Source organism: Podarcis pityusensis (genome assembly GCF_964106645.2).
Source record: "Podarcis pityusensis genome assembly, chromosome: 5".
Taxonomy (NCBI): domain Eukaryota; kingdom Metazoa; phylum Chordata; class Lepidosauria; order Squamata; family Lacertidae; genus Podarcis; species Podarcis pityusensis.
The window spans coordinates 69811967-69831639 of NC_138032.1; the positions used below are offsets into that span (position 1 = coordinate 69811967).

A 19673-nucleotide genomic window follows, 5' to 3' on the forward strand; every position below is an offset into this window, starting at 1 on the left:
CTGTGAAAAGAATGCAGGAAACTTTTGTTTTAATGGGTGTTTGGAACAGTGAGCCCGAATTAATGGGGTGTCAAACCAACTGCTGATGGTTTGTGACTTGTTTTATTACTGCTTTTAGCTGCTGTGTTGTTGGATATTTTGCATTTTCAGTTGCCAGCAGGGAGGGGGCCTTATCATTTGGTCTTTTACGAGGCTTGTGGGATGGAAAAATTTCGTGCGCCTTGGATACTTTAAATTGTCCTGCAAAGGCTGAAGTCTTGTGTGCAGAGGAAGAAACCATTGCAGGAAGGAGACTTTGACGTGTGGAGTGGAAGATGGGAGGACGCCGCAGGTTAGCTCTACTCAGAAGCAGCCTGTTTCCTTCTTAAATCGGAAATAGGTTAGAGGAATGCACAGCTGAGCAGAATGCCCTTGTGCTTTTGTGGGGTGGGTGACCCGGGGGAGCAAGGCGGTGTTCAGAGTTCATCAGAAAGGAATACAAAAGGGAGCCATGCCAGCAGCTATAAATCACAGCCTGACCAAGACCACACAAATGAACACTAATCCTGTTAGTTCAAGGCAAGGCTGAAGAGGGAGAGCCTTGGCGAAGCTCTTGTCAGATTGTAAGAAGAAAGGATTTGATGAACTGGTAGCTTGGGTGAGTAGAGAGACCACAGTGTTAATGGAGAGAGAGAGCAAGGCTGTCTTAAGGGAGAACCAAGTCTGTCTCAGAAGTCTTTTGACAGGTTTGAGATACAATACACTGTGTATTATTTTAGCCCTCAAGGGCTAAATCCCACATGGGATATACTCTTATATAGGGCTGCCTTGAATGGAATTGAGCTGTTTTCCTCAACTGGAAATGCCCTGAGATTTTAAACGGTTGAGCTTATTTCAGTTGTTTGTAAGATGTATCCTAATTGCGTTTTCTTAATGGAAAACGGAAGTTCCCTATATTGAAACAGTTCTATCAACATAGGGATGAAGTGTGTCTTTTGCCCATGAGCTGTTTATGTGGAAATGAAGTCTATATTTAGGACAGGATGATGACTGGATACTCGTGTACATCTGTGTTGCCATGGATTCATTTCCCTCTTATTATTGTAAACAATATTTGTTTCTTTAGCAGCTTAGGCTGTCAATGAATCATTTAAGTTCAAGCTGTTGTGATGATATAATATAAAAAGTTGGCTTTAAAAATAAAGTGTATTCCTGTTAGCGCAGTTTTAAGACTGCAATACTGTACACACCTACTGTTGAACATAGTAGAGCTTGCTCCTGAGTAAACAAGCGCAGGACTGCACTGTAAGAAATGTAAACCAAGTAAACGTTCAGATATATTGAACTTTATGAAAACCATTTAAAGTGCCTTATGCTGTTTGCAGCATAAACATTACACTGGTTGCACAGATTTCCCCAAAAAACATTTTGTTCAGTTTTTGGGATCTCCCTAGAATTTTATCTCTGGTCTGTGACTGTAATAAATTGATTTGTTCATTCATCTTTCTAGAATTCTGAAGATCCAAGCGTTCTTTTATAAAGAATAACGACACAAAGGAAGTGTCTAGCCTTCATGAATGCAATGATATGCAACAAGACTGAGCACACAAAATATAAAATGGCTGAATATGTGAGGCCATGGACAGTATGTGCATATGTGTTAATTGCTTTTAAAAGCTAGCCTTATAAAAAAGTGTGGTCTCTCAAAATTGAATTCATGGGCACCCTAGATGGGACATGAATTTGGTGAATGTGCATAGGAGGTAAGGAAAGCCAGAAGACGAGTGAGATTCTCTAGCCACGTGAACATTCAGGTTCTTTTAGATTCTGACTCAAACCTGAAAGCAACTCATATGCACAGCCTTAGCATGTGTTGGAACAGAGTGGGTAGAAATTTGTGGGAGTTGTTCATTCTTTGGCTACAAAGCCCAAGGGGTGGAGTAAGAGGTGCACTTTAGCGGTAGAACAACTGCTTTGCATGCAAAAGACCTACCATATTCTTCAGGTAGTGTTGGGAGTGTCCCTTGTCTGAAATCCCGGAAAATCGCTGACCATTGGTGTAGACAGTACTGAGCTGGCTGGACCCAATGGTCTTACTTGGTGTAAGGTAGATTCCCCATGTTCCCTGGACATTTTTGTTCATCTGTTGTGTTTATGGAGTGGTTCTCAAAGAGAGTGGTGGCAAGTGTGGCGGGAAGATTCAAGGACAACCGAAGAAACATTTAAACATTCCAGTCTAATGTAGTATAGGATAGTGCCAAAGTTTTATTTTATTTACAGAATATGGATAGATATCTTCTCGAAATGAGAGCAAGAGGGAATGATTCATGTTCCTATGTAGCTCTGCATTGTTTTACAGTATACTTTCTGGATGTCCCATGATCGTATTATAAAGTAGTTGTGTTCATGTGTTAACAAATGAAGCACTGACAGGAGTTGTTTCTTTTCGTTTTCCAATTTTGTACGCCTTATCGATAAAAGATTAGGTGTGGCACGAGCAAATTTTTATTCTGAAAGTGTGGCCCAGGGGAAAAGGTTTGAGAACCACTGCGTTCATAGAAAGTGCAAAAGATTCCTAATCTGCAACCTTGCAGTGCTGCTTTTGTCATTGATGGTTGCTTCCATGTCCCAATGGTTACTCTTCTCCTTGCTGGTATTAATAATAATAATAATAATAATAATAATTTATACCCCGCCCATCTGACTGGGTTTCCCCAGCCACTCTGGGCAGCTCCCAACAGAATATTAAAAACACGATAAAACACAAAACATTAAAAACTTCCCTAAACAGGACTGCCTTCTGATGTCTTCTAAAAGTCAGATAGTTGTTTATTTCCTTGACATCTGATGGGAGGGCATTCCACAGGGTGGGGCGCCACTACCGAGAAGGCCCTCTGCCTGGTTCCCTGGTTCCTTCTCGCAGTGAGGGAACCGCCAGAACGGTTAAGAAATATTAAGCTCACGGCACTTAAAAAGGACAAAGCTCTTTCCCCCAGTGATCCTCTACATGGGGCTGGAAGGTGGGGGAGGCCCTTGAGGCAGCTGTCTGTGAGCCTGCTGGCTTTTCATGAGGAGGACTCACTAGTTCCTGCCACCTTAATCTGATTAGAGGGAGAAAATCCTTCCCACCATATTCTAACAACGAGCTGGGTTCAGAACTGTAACAGTTACCATTTGGCACTAATGAGGTGGCCTGATTATCTACTGTGGCCCAAACATTGGCTTTGGAGATGCTTGGAGACCTATCCAAGAGCAATGGGAAGAATGTTACATGCAGGCACTTAGAATATATTACGCTGCTGTTGGCTTGGTTTGGCTGATGTTAGTTAAAATGGCAGTCGCTGTTGGTTTTAAAAAATAAATATGAGAAACATTAAAAACAGCAATCTTGTACTGCAGAGGTGTTCAATCTTTTTGGTCCACAGCTCCCTTGACCAACTACATTCTTTCTGCGGCACCCCTGTGGGGCACAGGACCCCAGTTATGTCACCCCTTGCCTGCAGAGCTGGCAGCTCCTTACCCCTTTTCAAACACTCTCCCTTGTGGAGTGTTCCCTCAGCCTCCTCTCTCTCCCCCTCCTTGAGAGTCCTTTGGACAGCTGTAGCTGCTGCCTCTGGTTTCTGAGTTGCCCCACCCCTGCCCCAAAGACAGGTGCCTCCTCCCACTGCTCCACAGGGGTCTGGGAAGCAACTTCTGCCCAGCCCCAGAGGCACCATTCTCCTGGGGAGCTTGTAGCCAGGGCTGCTGCAACAAACAGCTGTGCAAGCCTTGGGGAGGCAGCGATGCAAGAGGGCATCCGAGGAGGGATGGAAGGAAAGAGGGATCGAGGCCAATGTTGCCCGCAGCACCCCTGACCATCATTCAAGGCACCCCAGGGTGCCACAATGGACTGTTTGAAAACTACTGCTGCACTGTAAACTTTGTGATACTGGATCTTTGGAGACATCCATTTGTTCCTCTGTTATCATTAATTCTGTGCCCCAGATTAGTGGGTTTATTTTAGCATGCCCAGCTCAGATTCTCTGCAAAAGATGTTTCCCCACTGCAGAGAAGCAATCATGTTCAGGCTCTAGAACATACACATAGCCCCACCCCTCTGCACACATCTGCACATACACCAAGATATCCCTTTCAGTCCATTGTATGGACTGGATATCTTCCTATGGGGTCTTAAGGGAGCAATGTGTGTAAAGCAGGCATAGGCAAACTCCAGCCCTCCAGATGTTTGGGACTACAATTCCCATCATCCCTGACCACTGGTCCTGTTAGCTAGGGATGATGGGAATTGTAGTCCCGAACACCTGGTGGGCCAGACTTTGCCTATGCCTTTCAAATGCAGTTGTGGCCTGCTTTCCATAAAAACAAGACTTTGACTTTTTCTTGAACCATATGTGAAGAAAAGAGATATCAAACCAGAGTTGGATTTTTCTTCTTCTAAACAGCTGGGTGCACAATTACGTTTTCTGTTCATCAGTTACAGCTGACTCCTTGTTCTTGGGCCTTCATATCAAACAATATCACATCGCTTATCACAGAATCCCCTGCAAACATTTGTTGCACTGTTCCTTGTTCTCTGTCCTCATTCTGTAAAATATATGTGCTTCTGTCTTGCGTTATCTCCGCCCCACTCTGCTATTCATTCTTCTCAGAGATGGATCTCCCTTCCACCACAACCCTTGCTAAAGCTTTCTGGATTGTCTAGGAAAGAGAACCACGGTGTACAGATTGATGGCATCATTTTTCCTCCTAGAAGGCAATGGCTGCTATGTTTTGATATAGATGTGCTGACTGCTGCATTGTGGGAGACGGAATGGTAGCTGGCCATCCTGGAAAGGCTGTTCTCCCCCACCCAAACAAGTTGAATATATGTTTTTAAAGGCACAGCAGGCAGCAAAAAGAGGCAGGCCTCCCACCAAACTTTTTGGGGTGTTTCCCACCTCACCCCCCCCCCCCATTCTGACACCAAATGTGCATTGTTTAGGCAACAAAATGCCTTTACCCGAACCATTTTCGCCCACCGCAAGTGCTGGTAGCTGGGGAGCAGCAAAGAGCTGAATTTAGAACTGGTTTAAGAGGAGACGGGTTAGGTAAAATAAGAAGCTCCTGGATTAAAAGCATACCGCATTATGTTAAAATGCAACATAATCCCAAAGCTAGCGATATTTTCCAGACGGGGAATGCTCTGCGTGATGTGTGGCACAAGACCTTGTTTGGCAAGGAACAGATATTGGCTGCTACAGTGGAGATGAAATTGCTGCTGCCAAAGGGAGAGGGAGGGAAAAAAACACAGAATTGGATTTTTTTTGGGGGGGGGGGGTTGGTTGGTGCGTGTGTCTTTTATGTAGCAAGCAGAGGGACATTAGAACGATGGATTTAGCAGCTGGGTTGCAAGTTTTGTTTATTTAGCTAATTGTTTCATTGAAACAATTTGCAAGACTCTCCCAAAATTATCTTCATCCTTCCCCAAGGCACATAACTTTTATTGCCTATACAAGAGTGGAATAGAGAGAAGGAAAAGGGTCACTGCATGTCAATTGGAGATGAAGAGGTCACTTACTGTAAGTAGGAGCCTCACTTCATCAGGGACACATCACAACATGCTTCATGGGAACCCCCATAATAGCATCTTGGGGTCAGGAAATGTGCCATGAAGTAAGCTAAGTAGCTTGTATGCCAGGCAACCTTCCTTTTATTAAATCAGCTTAAGGTTGCATAATATTCCAGTACTCTGGCCAATCCAAGTGGCTTTGCTTCCAGGGCTAATTGACAACTGAATGTTTCATTCTGGTGGCATGGAAGCCATCTTTGAAAGTGACCCAGCAGCACGGGGCTACAAGTACCTTCAGGAAATGGGAAGTACAGTTTTCAATAAGGGAGTAAGTCATAATATCTTTTTAGCATTTCCCAGTCAGTCATTGTTCAGTCGTAAGAGCTATTATTTTTTATTATTCCTGTGGCATAAGTTAAGTTCTTCCTCCCCCCATCATTCTACCCTGTTCTAGCAAAATGATTTGCCTTTAATTTATTACAGTGGCACCTCGGGTTAAGAATTTAATTTGTTCTGGAGGTCCATTCTTAACCTGAAACTGTTCTTAACCTGAGGTACCACTTTAGCTAATGGGGCCTCCCGCTGCTGCTGCCACTGCGCGATTTCTGTTCTCATCCTGAAGCAAAGTTCTTAACCCGAGGTACTATTTCAGGGTTAGTGGAGTCTGTAACCTGAAGCGTCTGTAATCTGAAGTGTCTGTAACCCGAGGTACCACTGTAATTTTTTTTAAAATTGCATCTCATTCCCCCCCCCCCCCATTTGAAAGAAAATTCTCCTGGTTAGCTATCGAGTGTTGTTGGAGATCTTGATGGCTTTGTGACATTTTTGTTGGTTGGATTCTGCTATTAAAGCTTAAATATCTTTTCTCTCTGTGTGTGAGCTTAATCTGTTCGTTAGAAGGATTTGTGCCAAGTAGATTCATTAGTCAAATCTTTCTCAACTTACTGCAAGTGGGGATTAACGGTTTTGCTGGCTCTGGAGTGCAACTTCCCCTCCAACCTTACTTGTGTGACCTCCACTTTACCCCCTTTATGTAGCGCAAAGTTTTCCCTTACCTTGGAGTGATGAATTGCCCCCGTGAAACAACACGTGAAGCTTTTCACAGGTCTGAATATCTTTGCACAGATGTAATTCGCTCAGGACTAAGCTACACATTACATAAATTGTGTGGCTCAAAGCCATACCGTGGGATATATTTTTTTTAAATAAAAACATTAACCTAGGTGCAACCCCCTCCAATTTTCATTGGGACCATGGAAAGAGGGCAGGTTTATATCCTCCCCCTCCAGTCACAAACCTGATGAAAGTCCTGCTCCCCACTGGTGCCAATGCAGTTAGCTTTCCCCCCTAAATCCAACTGCAGTGTTTTGAAGTGAGGGGAAATTTTCATCAAGGTCCACACCCCACCCCACCCCCAGGATCACAGTTGGGAAGGAAAGGGGTAAAGCTCACCTCCACATATGCTACTGTTTCTAGGAAAATTGGGCCCTAAACCGAGCAGCTAGACCGGTGACCATATAACACCGATCCTGAAAGACCTACATTGGCTCCCAGTATGTTTCTGAGCACAATTCAAAGTGTTGGTGCTGACCTTTAAAGCCCTAAACGGTCTTGGCCCAGTATACTTGAAGGAGCATCTCCACCCCCATCGTTCAGCCCGGACACTGAGGTCTAGCTCCAGGGGCCTTCTTGTGGTTCCCTCACTGTGAAAAGTGAGGATACAGGGAACCAGGCAGAGGGCCTTCTCGGTGGTGGTGCCCACCCTGTGGAATGCCCTCCCACCAGGTGTCAAGGAAATAAACAACTATCTGGCTTTTAGAAGACATCTGAAGGCAGTCCTGTTCAGGGAGGTTTTTAATGTTTGATGTTTTATCATGTTTTTAATATTCTGTTGCAAGCTGCCCAGGTTGGCTGGGGAAACCCAGCCAGATGGGCGGGGTATAAATAATAAATTATTCTTATTATTTTTACTTGTACCTGGGATTAAATTTCCAAACCTCCTGATGTGGTTGCTAGCCACACAGTTAACGTAATTTGCATTTTGATGCTTGGTTGCACTGTTTTCAGAGGTACTGTTTTCTCCCTTGTTTCAACTGCTCAATGCTCAGCCCAGACCTGGTGGGACCTGGTGCAGAGGGGGACTTGATGGGACCCACTGCAGTTTCCAGACAGTCCTTGTCAAAATCAGGACCCCAAATGGCCAGTAACCCCCAGATAATGCTAGATCACATCTGGGGTAGAATTTGGCAGTACCCTCAACCATTTTTTAAAAAAACAAAAACAAAAAACAACCCTCCATATTTATTCTATGCCATTGTTTTAACCATTTGCCCTTGTCATGGTTCCAAGCAATATCTGGCTTCCAACTTGCTGTTTTGCAAGAGGAAACTTAAACGTGGTTAATAAGAAAGCCAGTTCAAACCAAGCTTGTCCTGCTTTGAAGGCAATCTGTAATCATGATTTAGGTAGTTAATCTATATGTTAAGCGTTGTTTCTCAGTGGAACCTGATTAGAAACATATTTTCAGAACAGATGGACAGTGCCCATGATAATGGTGGGGTTAATAACATTGGTGTGTCCTTCTGATGAATGTCTCTTAGAGACCTTCTTAATGTCCCTCTTTCCGTGTGTCCATTGCACCGATCCTGCTTACCCAACACCTACATGCCATGTGAGGATTTTGACTAATGCAGAGACCCATCAGTGGTATGACTTCATTCCTTGAGGACCACCTGCAAGTTCCAGTCCTTGCCTCCGAAACGAAACTTCCTTTTGGTCCTTGGCAGACTACAACCTTAGGAGACTCACTGGTGGTTCTCTGTCCACCTCTTTGTGTGTAGATCAATTTGTTTCTCTCTCATGTTGCTGAAACCGTGACTCAGAATTAGAATGAGAAAGGGCTTTCCCTTGCTTTTGAGAAACCTCACTTCCGTTGTCAGGAGCTTGGAAGCGTTGGATGCACAAACTGTCTCAAAAGTCCCGAGAGTGATGTTTCCACGCCATCTGTTTCCATGCTGTCTGGCCCTTTTAAAAATAAAAGTTTAAAAAAAGCTTGAACGGAGCAGTTCTTTGTTACACGCAGATGTTGCCTTGCTACCTGCGTCTACATATAGCAGCAGATATATTAAATCTCCCCTCCAAGCAGTAAAAAATCTCATCTGGGTGGAATAGGAACAAGTGTACAACTTGTTGCTGCCAGCACAAACAGCTCTGCTCTTCCACTTAGAGCTGGCTTGACCACACTCCAGAACACTTTGCGATCTCTCTCTCTGTGCGTAACTATCTCTCCGATTAACTGGGAGAAGAATAGGCATAGATTGGTTTCGCCCATCCAACTCCGCTTCAGGCTGAATTCAGATGGTGTGCATGTACAACAAATGACTTAACCCCTTGGAGAGGTGAGGAAAGAAATTTGCTTAACAATTCTGAGCAAGACAGAGTTCTTCCACTTGGCAGTTGACTTGTGTTTGCTTTGCTTAATGTTTAAAGGCACATAGTTTTGCACTCTCTCTCTCCTGTCTTCCCTCTCATTCAGTCCTCATTCTTTCCCCCTTTCCTTGGCTTGGGCTGAGGCCAACCCATTTTCTTGAGGTTTTGTTTGTGAGCTGCCAAAGTCATGCTGAAGCCACTTCAGGTCAGCTCTGCCTGGTTCAGAGACGAGCTGGCATGCTCACTGCTAGTGAAATATTTGGTAGTGACATTCCCGCTCCACATACAGACAATAAATTTGTATCTCAAAGGCAAGGAGGTTGCTCGTATGCTTTTTCTGCTAATAGTTATTACTGATTGTAGCCAGACTCATTGTGCTAACGCTTTCTATTGCTAAGTATCTTAACTCTCTCTCTATAACTATGTGCAAGGGGTAGGCAATGCGATGCCCTTCTGATGTTGCTAGACTACAACTCTTCTCTTCCCGGACAATTTGCCATATGGCTGGGGCTGATGGGAACTGGAGTCCGACAACATCTGCTGCAGGGTAGCTACTGAAGGATTCACATGCCTTAGGAACTGCTTCCTGCCTATCTTCTGCTGTAGCCTCCAACCCTAACCCAGAAAGATGTCAGCAGAGCTGTCAACTACCCGCATGCTGCTTTAAGGCGCACCTGTTAGCATCTAGGTACAGACAGCAGTTGGCTGCTTAATGCCAGCTTTGTCATTACTAGTCCTTTGGAGGAAGAAGAGATGGAGAGTCTACATTCCGTCCCTCCCTCCAAATCACAATTGGTCCTGTCTCAGCCGATACAGCTGGCGATCTGCTCGGAGTTGCACACACAGTTCCCAATCCAGTGCCAGGAACAGTTTTTGCAGGAACAGTGTGTGCAGTCCCAGTTTCTGATGCAGTGATCCAGCAGTGGGACTCATGCACCTTTTTTGTCCGTGCATTTTCCATTCTAGGAAGCAAGGAGTGCATATGCATCATCTTCTCTGGATCTGTGCATCTGTATTATTATTTGTGCATCTGTATTATTATTATTCAAGGGACGCAGGTGGCGCTGTGGGTAAAACCTCAGCGCCTAGGGCTTGCCGATCGCATGGTCGGCGGTTCGAATCCCTGCGGCGGGGTGAGCTCCCGTCTTTCGGTGCCAGCTCCTGCCCACCTAGCAGTTCGAAAGCACCCCTAAGTGCAAGTAGATAAATAGGTACCACTTTATAGCGGGAAGGTAAACGGCGTTTCCGTGTGCTGCGCTGGTCTGGCTCGCCAGAGCAGCTTCGTCACGCTGGCCACGTGACCTGGAAGTGTCTCCGGACAGCGCTGGCCCCCGGCCTCTTAAGTGAGATGGGCGCACAACCCTAGAGTCGGACACGACTGGCCCGTACGGGCAGGGGTACCTTTACATTATTATTATTATTATTATTATTATTATTATTATTGCTATTATTATTCCCCAGCCACTCTGGACAGCTTACAGAATTGTACCGAGGTAGTGGTTGTTACACCATTTATGTACTCAGAGGCACTCCCTTTGATATGGATGAGTTTGGCTAAGGTAGCATAGGAAATGGAGCCCTTCCTAGGTTTGGAAGACCTTTCAGCAAGAGGACTGCTAGAGCCTGAACTTTATTCTAGATTTTTTTATATTGATACGTACTGAGGGGGTGTGGAAGATTGTGGTTCTGGGTTTCTGCTTTGTGAATACTTTTTCAACCATCAAAATGCATCCAGTTCACATATTTATTCATAGTTTGGGAAATTATGATAGTGTACAGGGAAAATATCTCTGTCTCAGATACTTGGAAAATATTTAAATCATCTTGTTTGCTTGCTGGTTATTAATCGTGACTCCTTTCCCAAAAATGGAAAACCCCATTTCTGTTTTACATATGATATGGTAGTAAATAATGATATCATGTAGTCTTGGAAGGAAAAAAACCCTACTAAATTGGGCCAGTTTAGAACTCTCTGTTGTCTGTTTGCATTTAGACAGCTAAGGGAACAGACTGGGAGGAGGTCCTACAGGGCATGTGTTTTACCTCAGTGTTGTCTAAGGAGGGCCTAATCTGTGCTCAGCAACTGAAGTGTAGGCTTCATTTGCCCAGTGTGTGTTGCTTTCCCCTCTGCCATGGCTGTAGGCCCCAGAACATTTTTAAGGCCAGTAGTGGTGAAGGGGGATGGGGGTTTGAGGAGTTCACATGGAAACATTTTATGGGGTGGGTGGATTAGCCAGCATTACTGTAGGAGCAACTGATCTATGCCCCTCTGTGTGGCAAAGAGTAGGGCAACAGGGTAATAATTGATGTAGGGAAATAATTTACATACATGTGTGTGAGAAGAGAGGGAAAGATTTAGCCTCTTTCTCATCCGCTCCACCAGTGATGGGGTTGAGGGGCGGTTCGGGAACCTGATTCATGTTCCTTTCGACTTTTCCCTCCAAAATGACTAGTAGACATCCAGTTTCTCTGTGAGGTGCAAATGTGTCCGGATGTGAACATTTTCCTTTTAGCTGGATGAATTCCACCCACTCTTTGGCCATTCGTTTGAATCTGCTGAATGTTTGCAGGATGTTTCATGGCTGATGAACTCCTAGTGGGAAATCCAGCTGTTCTCAGTTCCACTGGGTGATATCATCACCACCATCTAGCTTTCTGTCTTTATTTGAACATTTTGTTTATTCAAGATTGGTCTTTTATGGTAGAAGAAGATGTTCCTTCAGCACCTGGCACTGTAGCAGAGGGGCAGAACAGGAAAAGAGGGGAAATTATTAGCAAAGTTTACACGTTGCTACTGAGAATATTTCCCCCCAATGTATTTGTTTGTTAAATATTTATCTCCTGCTACATCTCGACTTCCTTTTCTGTAGAAGACTGCAATGCCTCCTGTAATCTTTCAGAAACATTTTCATGGGTGTTTTGAGATAGGCAACAAGGGAATGAAGTCTAGCACAGGGAGGGCTAATCTTTATTGCACAAATTCTTAATGCAAGGGTAGTCGGGGCAAGTTCTCTTTCAACTCGGGAGTAGCCAATGTGTTGTCCTCCAGACATCAGCCCTGACCATTGACCATGCTGGATGGGTCTGGTCAGAGCTGGAATCCAACAATCTTTGGGGAGGGCACAGCCTTGACTATCTCTGCTCTAATATAACAGGTTTTCCCTCTTCCAGTGATGTTAATAGAAGGTTATTCTCACCTTTCTCCCTTCGCAATTCCCACAGCGCATGCTAGGTTCCTGCTTACAAATGGAGGACTCCTATAGAGACATACTAAATGTGTATCAGGTCAGGGAAGAAGAGGCAGGGAGGGCAGTGAAAGAAGCAGAAAGAGGAAAGAGCTTTGGTGAGACGGCATACAAGTCATTCCGTGTTTATTCAGCATTTGATCCAGGATCGATGGCAGGAATTTGTTTGCATGTGTGTGAGTGTGAAAAGTGGAAAGATGTAAACCACCACATAAGTTTCTATTGGAAGGTGATACAAAAATTTGTGTTTGTGTAAGTAAGTGAATAAAGACTGGGCCCTATTTGTATCTCATATGCATAAAATGTTTCTTGGATAATATTTTCACAATGCGCCCTTTATTTGCATCAGTGTGTCCCAAGCTTGTGTCTCCAGCTGCTTTTGGACTACAATTCCCATCATCCTCAATCACTGGTCTTGCTAGCTAGGGGTGATGGGAGCTGTAGGCCAGAAACAGCTGGAGACCTAAGCTTGGGAAACACTGGTCTACATTAGCCTTTCTGCTGTGCAAGATTCCACTTTGCGTGACACCATTGGTGGATAAGCCATTATTATTATTATTATTATGAGTAGTAGTAGAAATAAATTTATAACCTGCCCTTCTTCCCACACGAGCCCATTATAGGGTGATTTCTTTATTGGTATTTATGTGCCAAAGCAGCCTTATGTGTCTTTGCGTAGCAAGATACCAAGCTACCGTGTCCTGAGAGGGAAACACACTTAATATCTTTTCAGCCTAGGGTGGCCTCTTTGCTGATGCTTCATTTGTTCTATTAGTTTCTCTCACAAAGGCCCCAGTCACCCTCCTTACAACTAGATTCAGACCAAGGGAAACCAGGTCAAAACAGCAACTCCTCTTGAAGTCCTCAGGTAGAAATGGGGGTTACTTTCTACAAAAGTAGAGCTGAGGTTGTAAGTAATAATCACTGTGCTGCTTTGAGGATGAACAAGGTGAGGGTTGAACCATGCTTCATACTCAGAACGTGATGCATACTTTTTAACCTGTGGCTTTTTTTTTGTATTCCCTCCCCCTCCCCCTGGCTCCCTAGGTAGATGAAATTTACCACGATGAATCATTGGGGGTCCACATCAACATTGTGCTGGTTAGAATGATCATGGTGGGATACAGACAGGTAAGATAATAGTAGCTTTTCTTTCTAATGTAAGATATATGCAGGCCTGTGCTTTAGGCAGAGGAAGTAAGAAGTTTGCAAACCAGTTTACATGGTTTTTCTGTACTAGCTGTTCTCTAATTGGCCAAGCGTTAACATCCCTCATGCCAGAAATAATGGGTGCTGAACCTTTGGCCATACAGGTGTTATTGGACTGCAGTACCCATCAGCTTCATCCAGCATGGCCAGTGGTCAAAGATGATGGGAGATGTAGTCCAACAACTTCTGGAGGGCCAAAGTTTCCCTAGTCCTGCTCTGCTGGGTGGATTATAAGAGACTGTGGGCATTGGGGAGGTGGTAGAGAGAGGGCAGTAGAGAGAACAACAACAGATTTAATGGAAATCTGTACTTTCAGAGAACTGGCATGATGTAGCCTTGGGGGAACTTATCACTTCAGGCCACATATAGGAGATCTAATGTGTTGGCTGTTATCCATATTCTTAAAAATAAAAAGTAGAGGAGAGGACTGAGCAAACGTAGGGCTCAGATGCTAGAGAAAGGCTTGATAAATGTGGAGATTGCTTGTCAGTCTTTTAACTGATCTCCTTCATTTTCTGTTCATCCATCTAAGTCAAGGTTGGGCAGTCCTTTTTAGGCCAAGGGCTGCATAGATGGTCAGCCCCCTCTTTGAGGGTCATATGGGTGTGGCCAATGCATACTTGCACATGAGTTCATGCGTGTGCACATGCACACTCGTGCACACGCACACACATCTGCTCACTTGTTCACGCATCACACCTACAGGCCACCTACAGCACACGCATCACCCATGAAGAACTCAAAACACACACACATCATATTTGCAGCTGAGGGCTTTCCTGAGTAAAAAGCAGTTACTGCCTCTCTGCACTGCAGCCCTGGAATGACAATGGTCAGTTGCTTTTTGGTCGTCACAGGCTGATAGTTTTTATCTCCCCATCTCAGCTTCGAGAGCTATAGCACTGACGTTGAGAGATAATGCTGTGGCTTCCAGGATTCGGCCCACAGGATAGCTGCCTAAATGTTATAGGGAGTTGTCTCCACGGAACAGCATGTTTTGAGTTGTTTTACGGGCTTTTGTCACTCAGAAGAATGCCTTTTTAGGTTTCCATTTATTTTTGAGCTGCTGACTCATTATGAGAAGGCAAATTTCCAATCAGCTGCAAGCCTCATGCCATATTTCTGACTCAAGAGTATGATTTTTGAACTAGAGTTTCTGAAACAGACTTTATAAAGCCCCACTTTAAATTCTGGCCAGGCTCACTCATCCTGAATGAATTTCTCATTTCCTCATTTCCTGTAGTCGATTAGTTTAATAGAGCGAGGGAACCCATCTCGGAGCCTGGAGCAGGTCTGCCGCTGGGCCCATTCTCAGCAGCGCTCGGACCCAGAACACGCAGAATACCACGACCATGCGGTGTTCCTCACCAGGCAAGACTTTGGTCCCGCAGGTATGCAAGGTACTGTATTTATCTCGATCAGGTATGTGCAGTTTGGTGGACACAGGAGAGAGCCTTCCAGTTCAAAAGCATTGTCTGATGACCTTCTGAAGAGCTTTTCCTTTACTGATTGCCCTTAAAGTTTTTAAAAAGGCTTATGAAAGTTGGGATTTTAAGAGGAAAGATGGAAGACAGACATATGTATAGTTCATCCTTTTGAATTGCTTGTGCATGTTTCCATGCATGCATAGAGGTGGCGCTAATTCACACTTGCACCATTCTCTAACCAACTGAGCTAAATGCAACCCCTTAGTTATGCAGTGTGACCTCCTGGGTGCTTGATTAACCCCTTGCCACCCAATTTTTGTATTCTTGGTCAGCGATCAAAAGTGGGTTTATTGAGCCTCTATTGGCTATTGGATTTTACGTGACTTGGCTGGTGACAAGCTGCACCCGTCTGCACTACATTCAAGAATTTAGAACAACAAGCTCAAACTGCAGTCTTAAGAGAGCACTTAAAGGAAGGGCAGTGCAGCAAACTATATCTGCAAAGAGGTTTCCAAAATCACGTGAATGTAGAGCCTGGAATTGAATTGGGGGGGGGGGGCTTGCAGAGGAGGAGCCCCAGAGGGGATGCTTAATCCAGTTTTTGTGACTGCCATTCCAGAGTTCTTCTCTGGCAGTGCCACTCCCACAAGTTGGTCTGCTCTGCAGTCTGGTCCTGGAGTCTGTCTTATAGTGGGAGGGGGAATAGTGTTTTTTTTAATGGGGGATTTCAAGGAGGAAACTGGTGGTTGAGGAAGGGGATTACTTCCCTTGCTGTTTCTCCTCTACAAATTCAATCTGCCCTGCATTGGCATGATGAGAGGTAGGTGTGTTGGGAAGCTCATTTGCCCCCTTCTAACATGTGGCTATGCCCTAGAGCAGGCATAGGCAAAATCGGCCCTCCAGATGTTTTTGGCCTACAACTCACATGGTCCCTAGATAGCAGGACCAGTGGTCAGGGATGATGGGAATTGTAGTCCCAAAACATCTAGAGGGCCGATTTTGTCTATGCCTGCCCTAGAGGGTGGAGGGAAAGGGGGAAGGATTTTGCATACAAAACACATCATTGGGTTTGATAAGAGTTCAGCGTGTGATTTACAAATTCTAGGTTCCTGTAAGGCAAGGTAAAACTATAGACTGTTTTAACTCCATGCCTTTGTATTTGTGCTTGTGCAATCTGAGATTTTTTTTTGGAGAAGAAAAATAATTTGGAATAGCAAAGCGACTGAAACTTGGCCTAAAAATATGTGTTCGTATTTGGCTGGTGTTTTTGCTGTAAGCAAAAGAAGTGAGGTATTTGAAAAGAATCTTAAGTATTAGCCTATGTTGCTGCTTTCCCCATCCCAAGAACAAAGTTTCTGCAACTGTGACAAGTCAACATTTGTTCCTTGTCTGCAATGCATTTGAGTCCAGTAAACATCACCTAACTTGGACTTCTAACTCTCCTGTCTTTGGAGGAACTTCTTCCACAGAAGTTCTTACTCATTGAAGGGTTTATTTTAGTTCCTTCAAGAAGACTATTAAATTCAGTTGGATCCAATTCAGATAGTTGTTTGAGAAATAGACTTTAAGAAATAGAGGAAATTGCAATTAGTTCACTGTGTCCGTTGCAGTCTTTATCTTCAGGTTCATTAACATTTAGCATGAGCGAACTCCAAAACATTAGAACGATAAAATTAATGAATCAAAATGAATCGAGTTATGCTCAGATCTTAAAAAGCATTCCGACAAAATAATTTCCAACAACCAACGGTTGCCTTTCAAGTGTTTTAAGCGGAATTCACGAATGCGAATATTTTAAAAAATAAATTCTACAGTGTTACATCTTCCCCTCCAAATTTATATGAAGGCAGGTCTTTGTTTTGTCATCATGAAATATAACTGAATAGTGATTAGAAAATGATCCTTTAGATGCACTTTGTCTCAAATCCTTATTTGCAGTGGAAATGACCTTGGAGTTCTGTGTCAAGGTTGTTGTGATGTCAAACCTCTGAAATTGAAACTACTGTTCCATATTAGAAGTACCCAACTGGCAACCAGTACCACCCACATAGAATTATAGGGCTGAAAGGGACCTTAAAAGTCACGAAGTGCAACCCCGTGTTCAGTGCAGGATAGCCAAAGCTGAAGCATTCCTCCTTACTCCTCCTGTACATCTCCCACACAGGATTTTGGGATATTTTGCAAGTTTGCTTTGCTAGAGCCACTTCTGCTTTCATAATAAAATAGTTGCCTGCCAAATTGCAGAGAGGGTAATGAACCCCTTTTAGTTCTCCCTCTCCAATCCGCTTAAAAGGCAAATAGTAAAGGTAAAGGGATCCCGACCATTAGGGGTTGTGGCACTCATCTCGCTTTATTGGCTGAGGGAGCCGGCGTACAGCTTCTGGGTCATGTGGCCAATATGACTAAGCCACTTCGGGCGAACCAGAGCAGTGCACGGAAACGCCATTTACCTTCCCGCCAGAGCGGTACCTATTGATCTACTTGCACTTTGACGTGCTTTCGAACTGCTAGGTTGGCAGGAGCAGGGACCAAGCAACAGGAGCTCACCCCATCGCGGGGATTCGAACCGCCGACCTTCTGATCGGCAATCCCTAGGCTCTGTGGTTTAACCCACAGCACCACCCACATCCCTTAAAAAGGCAAATAAACCTAGACTAATTGGTCTGTAATCTGACAGGCTTCATTCACTTCTGTCTAAGGGGCGGGGGGAGTTAGAGATATTTGGGGCAATATGGTAGGACATGCTTTTAGATGAGAAAGCCCAGGGGATGTACATGGTTTTCAATAAAACGCTTTCCTAAGCATGACAGCTATTGTTGTGATGGAGAGTGTGAGGGATTCTTAAATGAGAGTGTGACTTATATTTTCCTCTTATATTTTCCTCTCGTTTTATTACCCTTAGTACAGTTCCACCCAACTGTTTAGTTTATAAATACATTTCAGCATGGTCACATTTGCACTTATAAAGCCCGGTGCCTCATTCATTCATTTTAATTCTTCTGCTTCCGCTGGCTATCTCTGGAATGAACACCATGAGAAGATCTCGCCCAGCGCATTGAGGTCAGGGCAAGTCTCAAGCTCCTTGGGGATGGGGTGGACGGGTGGACGCAGCAACTCCATAATGTTTCGGCTCAGCACAGGGATACAAGCCAAGAGAGGTAGTCAGCAAAACTGAAACGGTAATTAAAGTGCGCACGCTGGTGGCCCGCCTTCTCAAAAGGGGTCTAACGTTGATCCTGCTAAAACCATTTGCTTTAATGGAAGCTGCTCTGGGCCTTTAAACCCAATAGCTATGCAGTGCATTGTAAACGAAAGATCAAAGTTACAAAGGTGGCCATTCATGACTTTGGCAGGGGTCCCTGACTTTCCAGTTCCATTTGGCAAGCGTGCCTGCTTTAAAATGCTGAGGCCTCTGTTTGTGCAGAAAGTAGTGCTCGGGGTTGTGTGTGGTAGTTTGTTGTTTTTTTAAATCATGGGAAAGAGACATTTCTGCCCCCACCCTTCCATAGCTGTTTATGTGAAGTTTCTATGGCAAAAGTAGTTTGATAACAGCCACCCTGTGGAAGCGTTTTGTGTTGGTTTTGTGTTGTTGTTTTTTGCATGCCGCAGTGGAAATCATAGGCTCATAGAATATTATAACTGTAGCATTGGAAGGAACCCCAAGGGTCATCTAGTCCAGCCCCTGCAATGCAGGAAACTTTTTGCCCAACTTGAGGATCAACCCCACAACCCTGAGATTTAAGAGTCTCATGCTTGACCAGCGTTGCTAAATGTTATAATTGGATCATATCAATGCTCTGCATTGCGCCGGTGCTATTCCTTTTGCCTCCATTCTGCATTGAATCTATTTATGGGATAATAGCCCACTTGACACAGGGTTGGGCAGGAAAAAAGGTATAACTTCTCCTCCTGCCTCCAGAAAGAAACAGGACAAAAGTGAATGGCGGTGCTACCTGAAAGCACAATCTGATTGGTCAAGGAGCATTGCCATTAAACCATGGAAAGAGTGAGGAATGTAAAGTGTCACACACACACAGAGATATGTTAAATTCAGTCCTTGGCAATAGAAGCCGAGATGACTTCACTGGAAATGAAGTCTGTACCCTGCTGGCTGCTCTCCAAACACTTGGCCAGCTGAGGTATGTGGCAAAGTCTTTTTGGTTTCTGCTTCTTCCTTGGTAGTGTTTATTTCACCCTCTTTGTGCTGTAGAACAGCTGGCATTTCTGTTGAGTTTTTCCTGTCTCTTGACTATGTGATCCAGTGCAGAATAAGAGGATAATGGCTTGCCACTGATTATTAATATTTTTTAAAAAAAGCACAGATTCTGTGAATGTAGCTGTTGCCTCTTGAGAGAAGCTGTAACATCACTAAATGAGAGTCAAACCACTTTCCTCAGGCGGCAGCAAATTTCAGGATTGTGGGATCTATTCTTAAACAAAACAAAACAAAACAAAACAAAACAAAACAAAACAAAACAAAACAAAACAAAACACCAGAGCTCCCAAATCTACCTGTCTGAGGCATTTGCAAGATTGTTGTTTGGGATGGAGCCAGTCACATAAAGAGCTGTGGGAAAGAGAATTAAATGCCTGTATTCAGCATCTCAAAAGTATCTAAATGGAGAAAAATCTGTATCGAGGACATAATTTTTATAGCTATTTTTTAAAAAATGAACAAATAAACTTAGCAGCACCACTGCATGCCATGCCATATACAAATAATGCACTGCACAATAAACATCTAAGCCAGAGACAGAGAACCTGTGGCTTTACATTTGCTGCTGGCCTGATCACTGGGCATGTTGACTGGGGCTGTGAGAGGAGTTTGAAGCCCAG

General features: G+C 44.2%; 1 protein-coding gene across 4 annotated transcripts in view; it reads left to right on the forward strand.

Annotated features, from left to right (window-relative positions):
* ADAMTS14 (ADAM metallopeptidase with thrombospondin type 1 motif 14) overlaps window positions 1-19673 on the forward strand; it is a 71266-nt gene that overhangs the window by 24358 nt on the left and 27235 nt on the right. For 3 of the 4 annotated variants that reach the window (XR_013986108.1, XM_081004667.1, XM_081004665.1), the window contains exons 5-6: window positions 13249-13332; window positions 14654-14810. Coding sequence is in view for 3 of the 4 variants with exons in the window: in XM_081004667.1 (XP_080860793.1) it covers window positions 13249-13332; window positions 14654-14810 (241 nt within the window). In the remaining variant the exon portion in view is untranslated. The remainder of the gene's footprint in view (window positions 1-13248; window positions 13333-14653; window positions 14811-19673) is intronic. The other variant, XM_081004666.1, reaches the window with a different exon arrangement.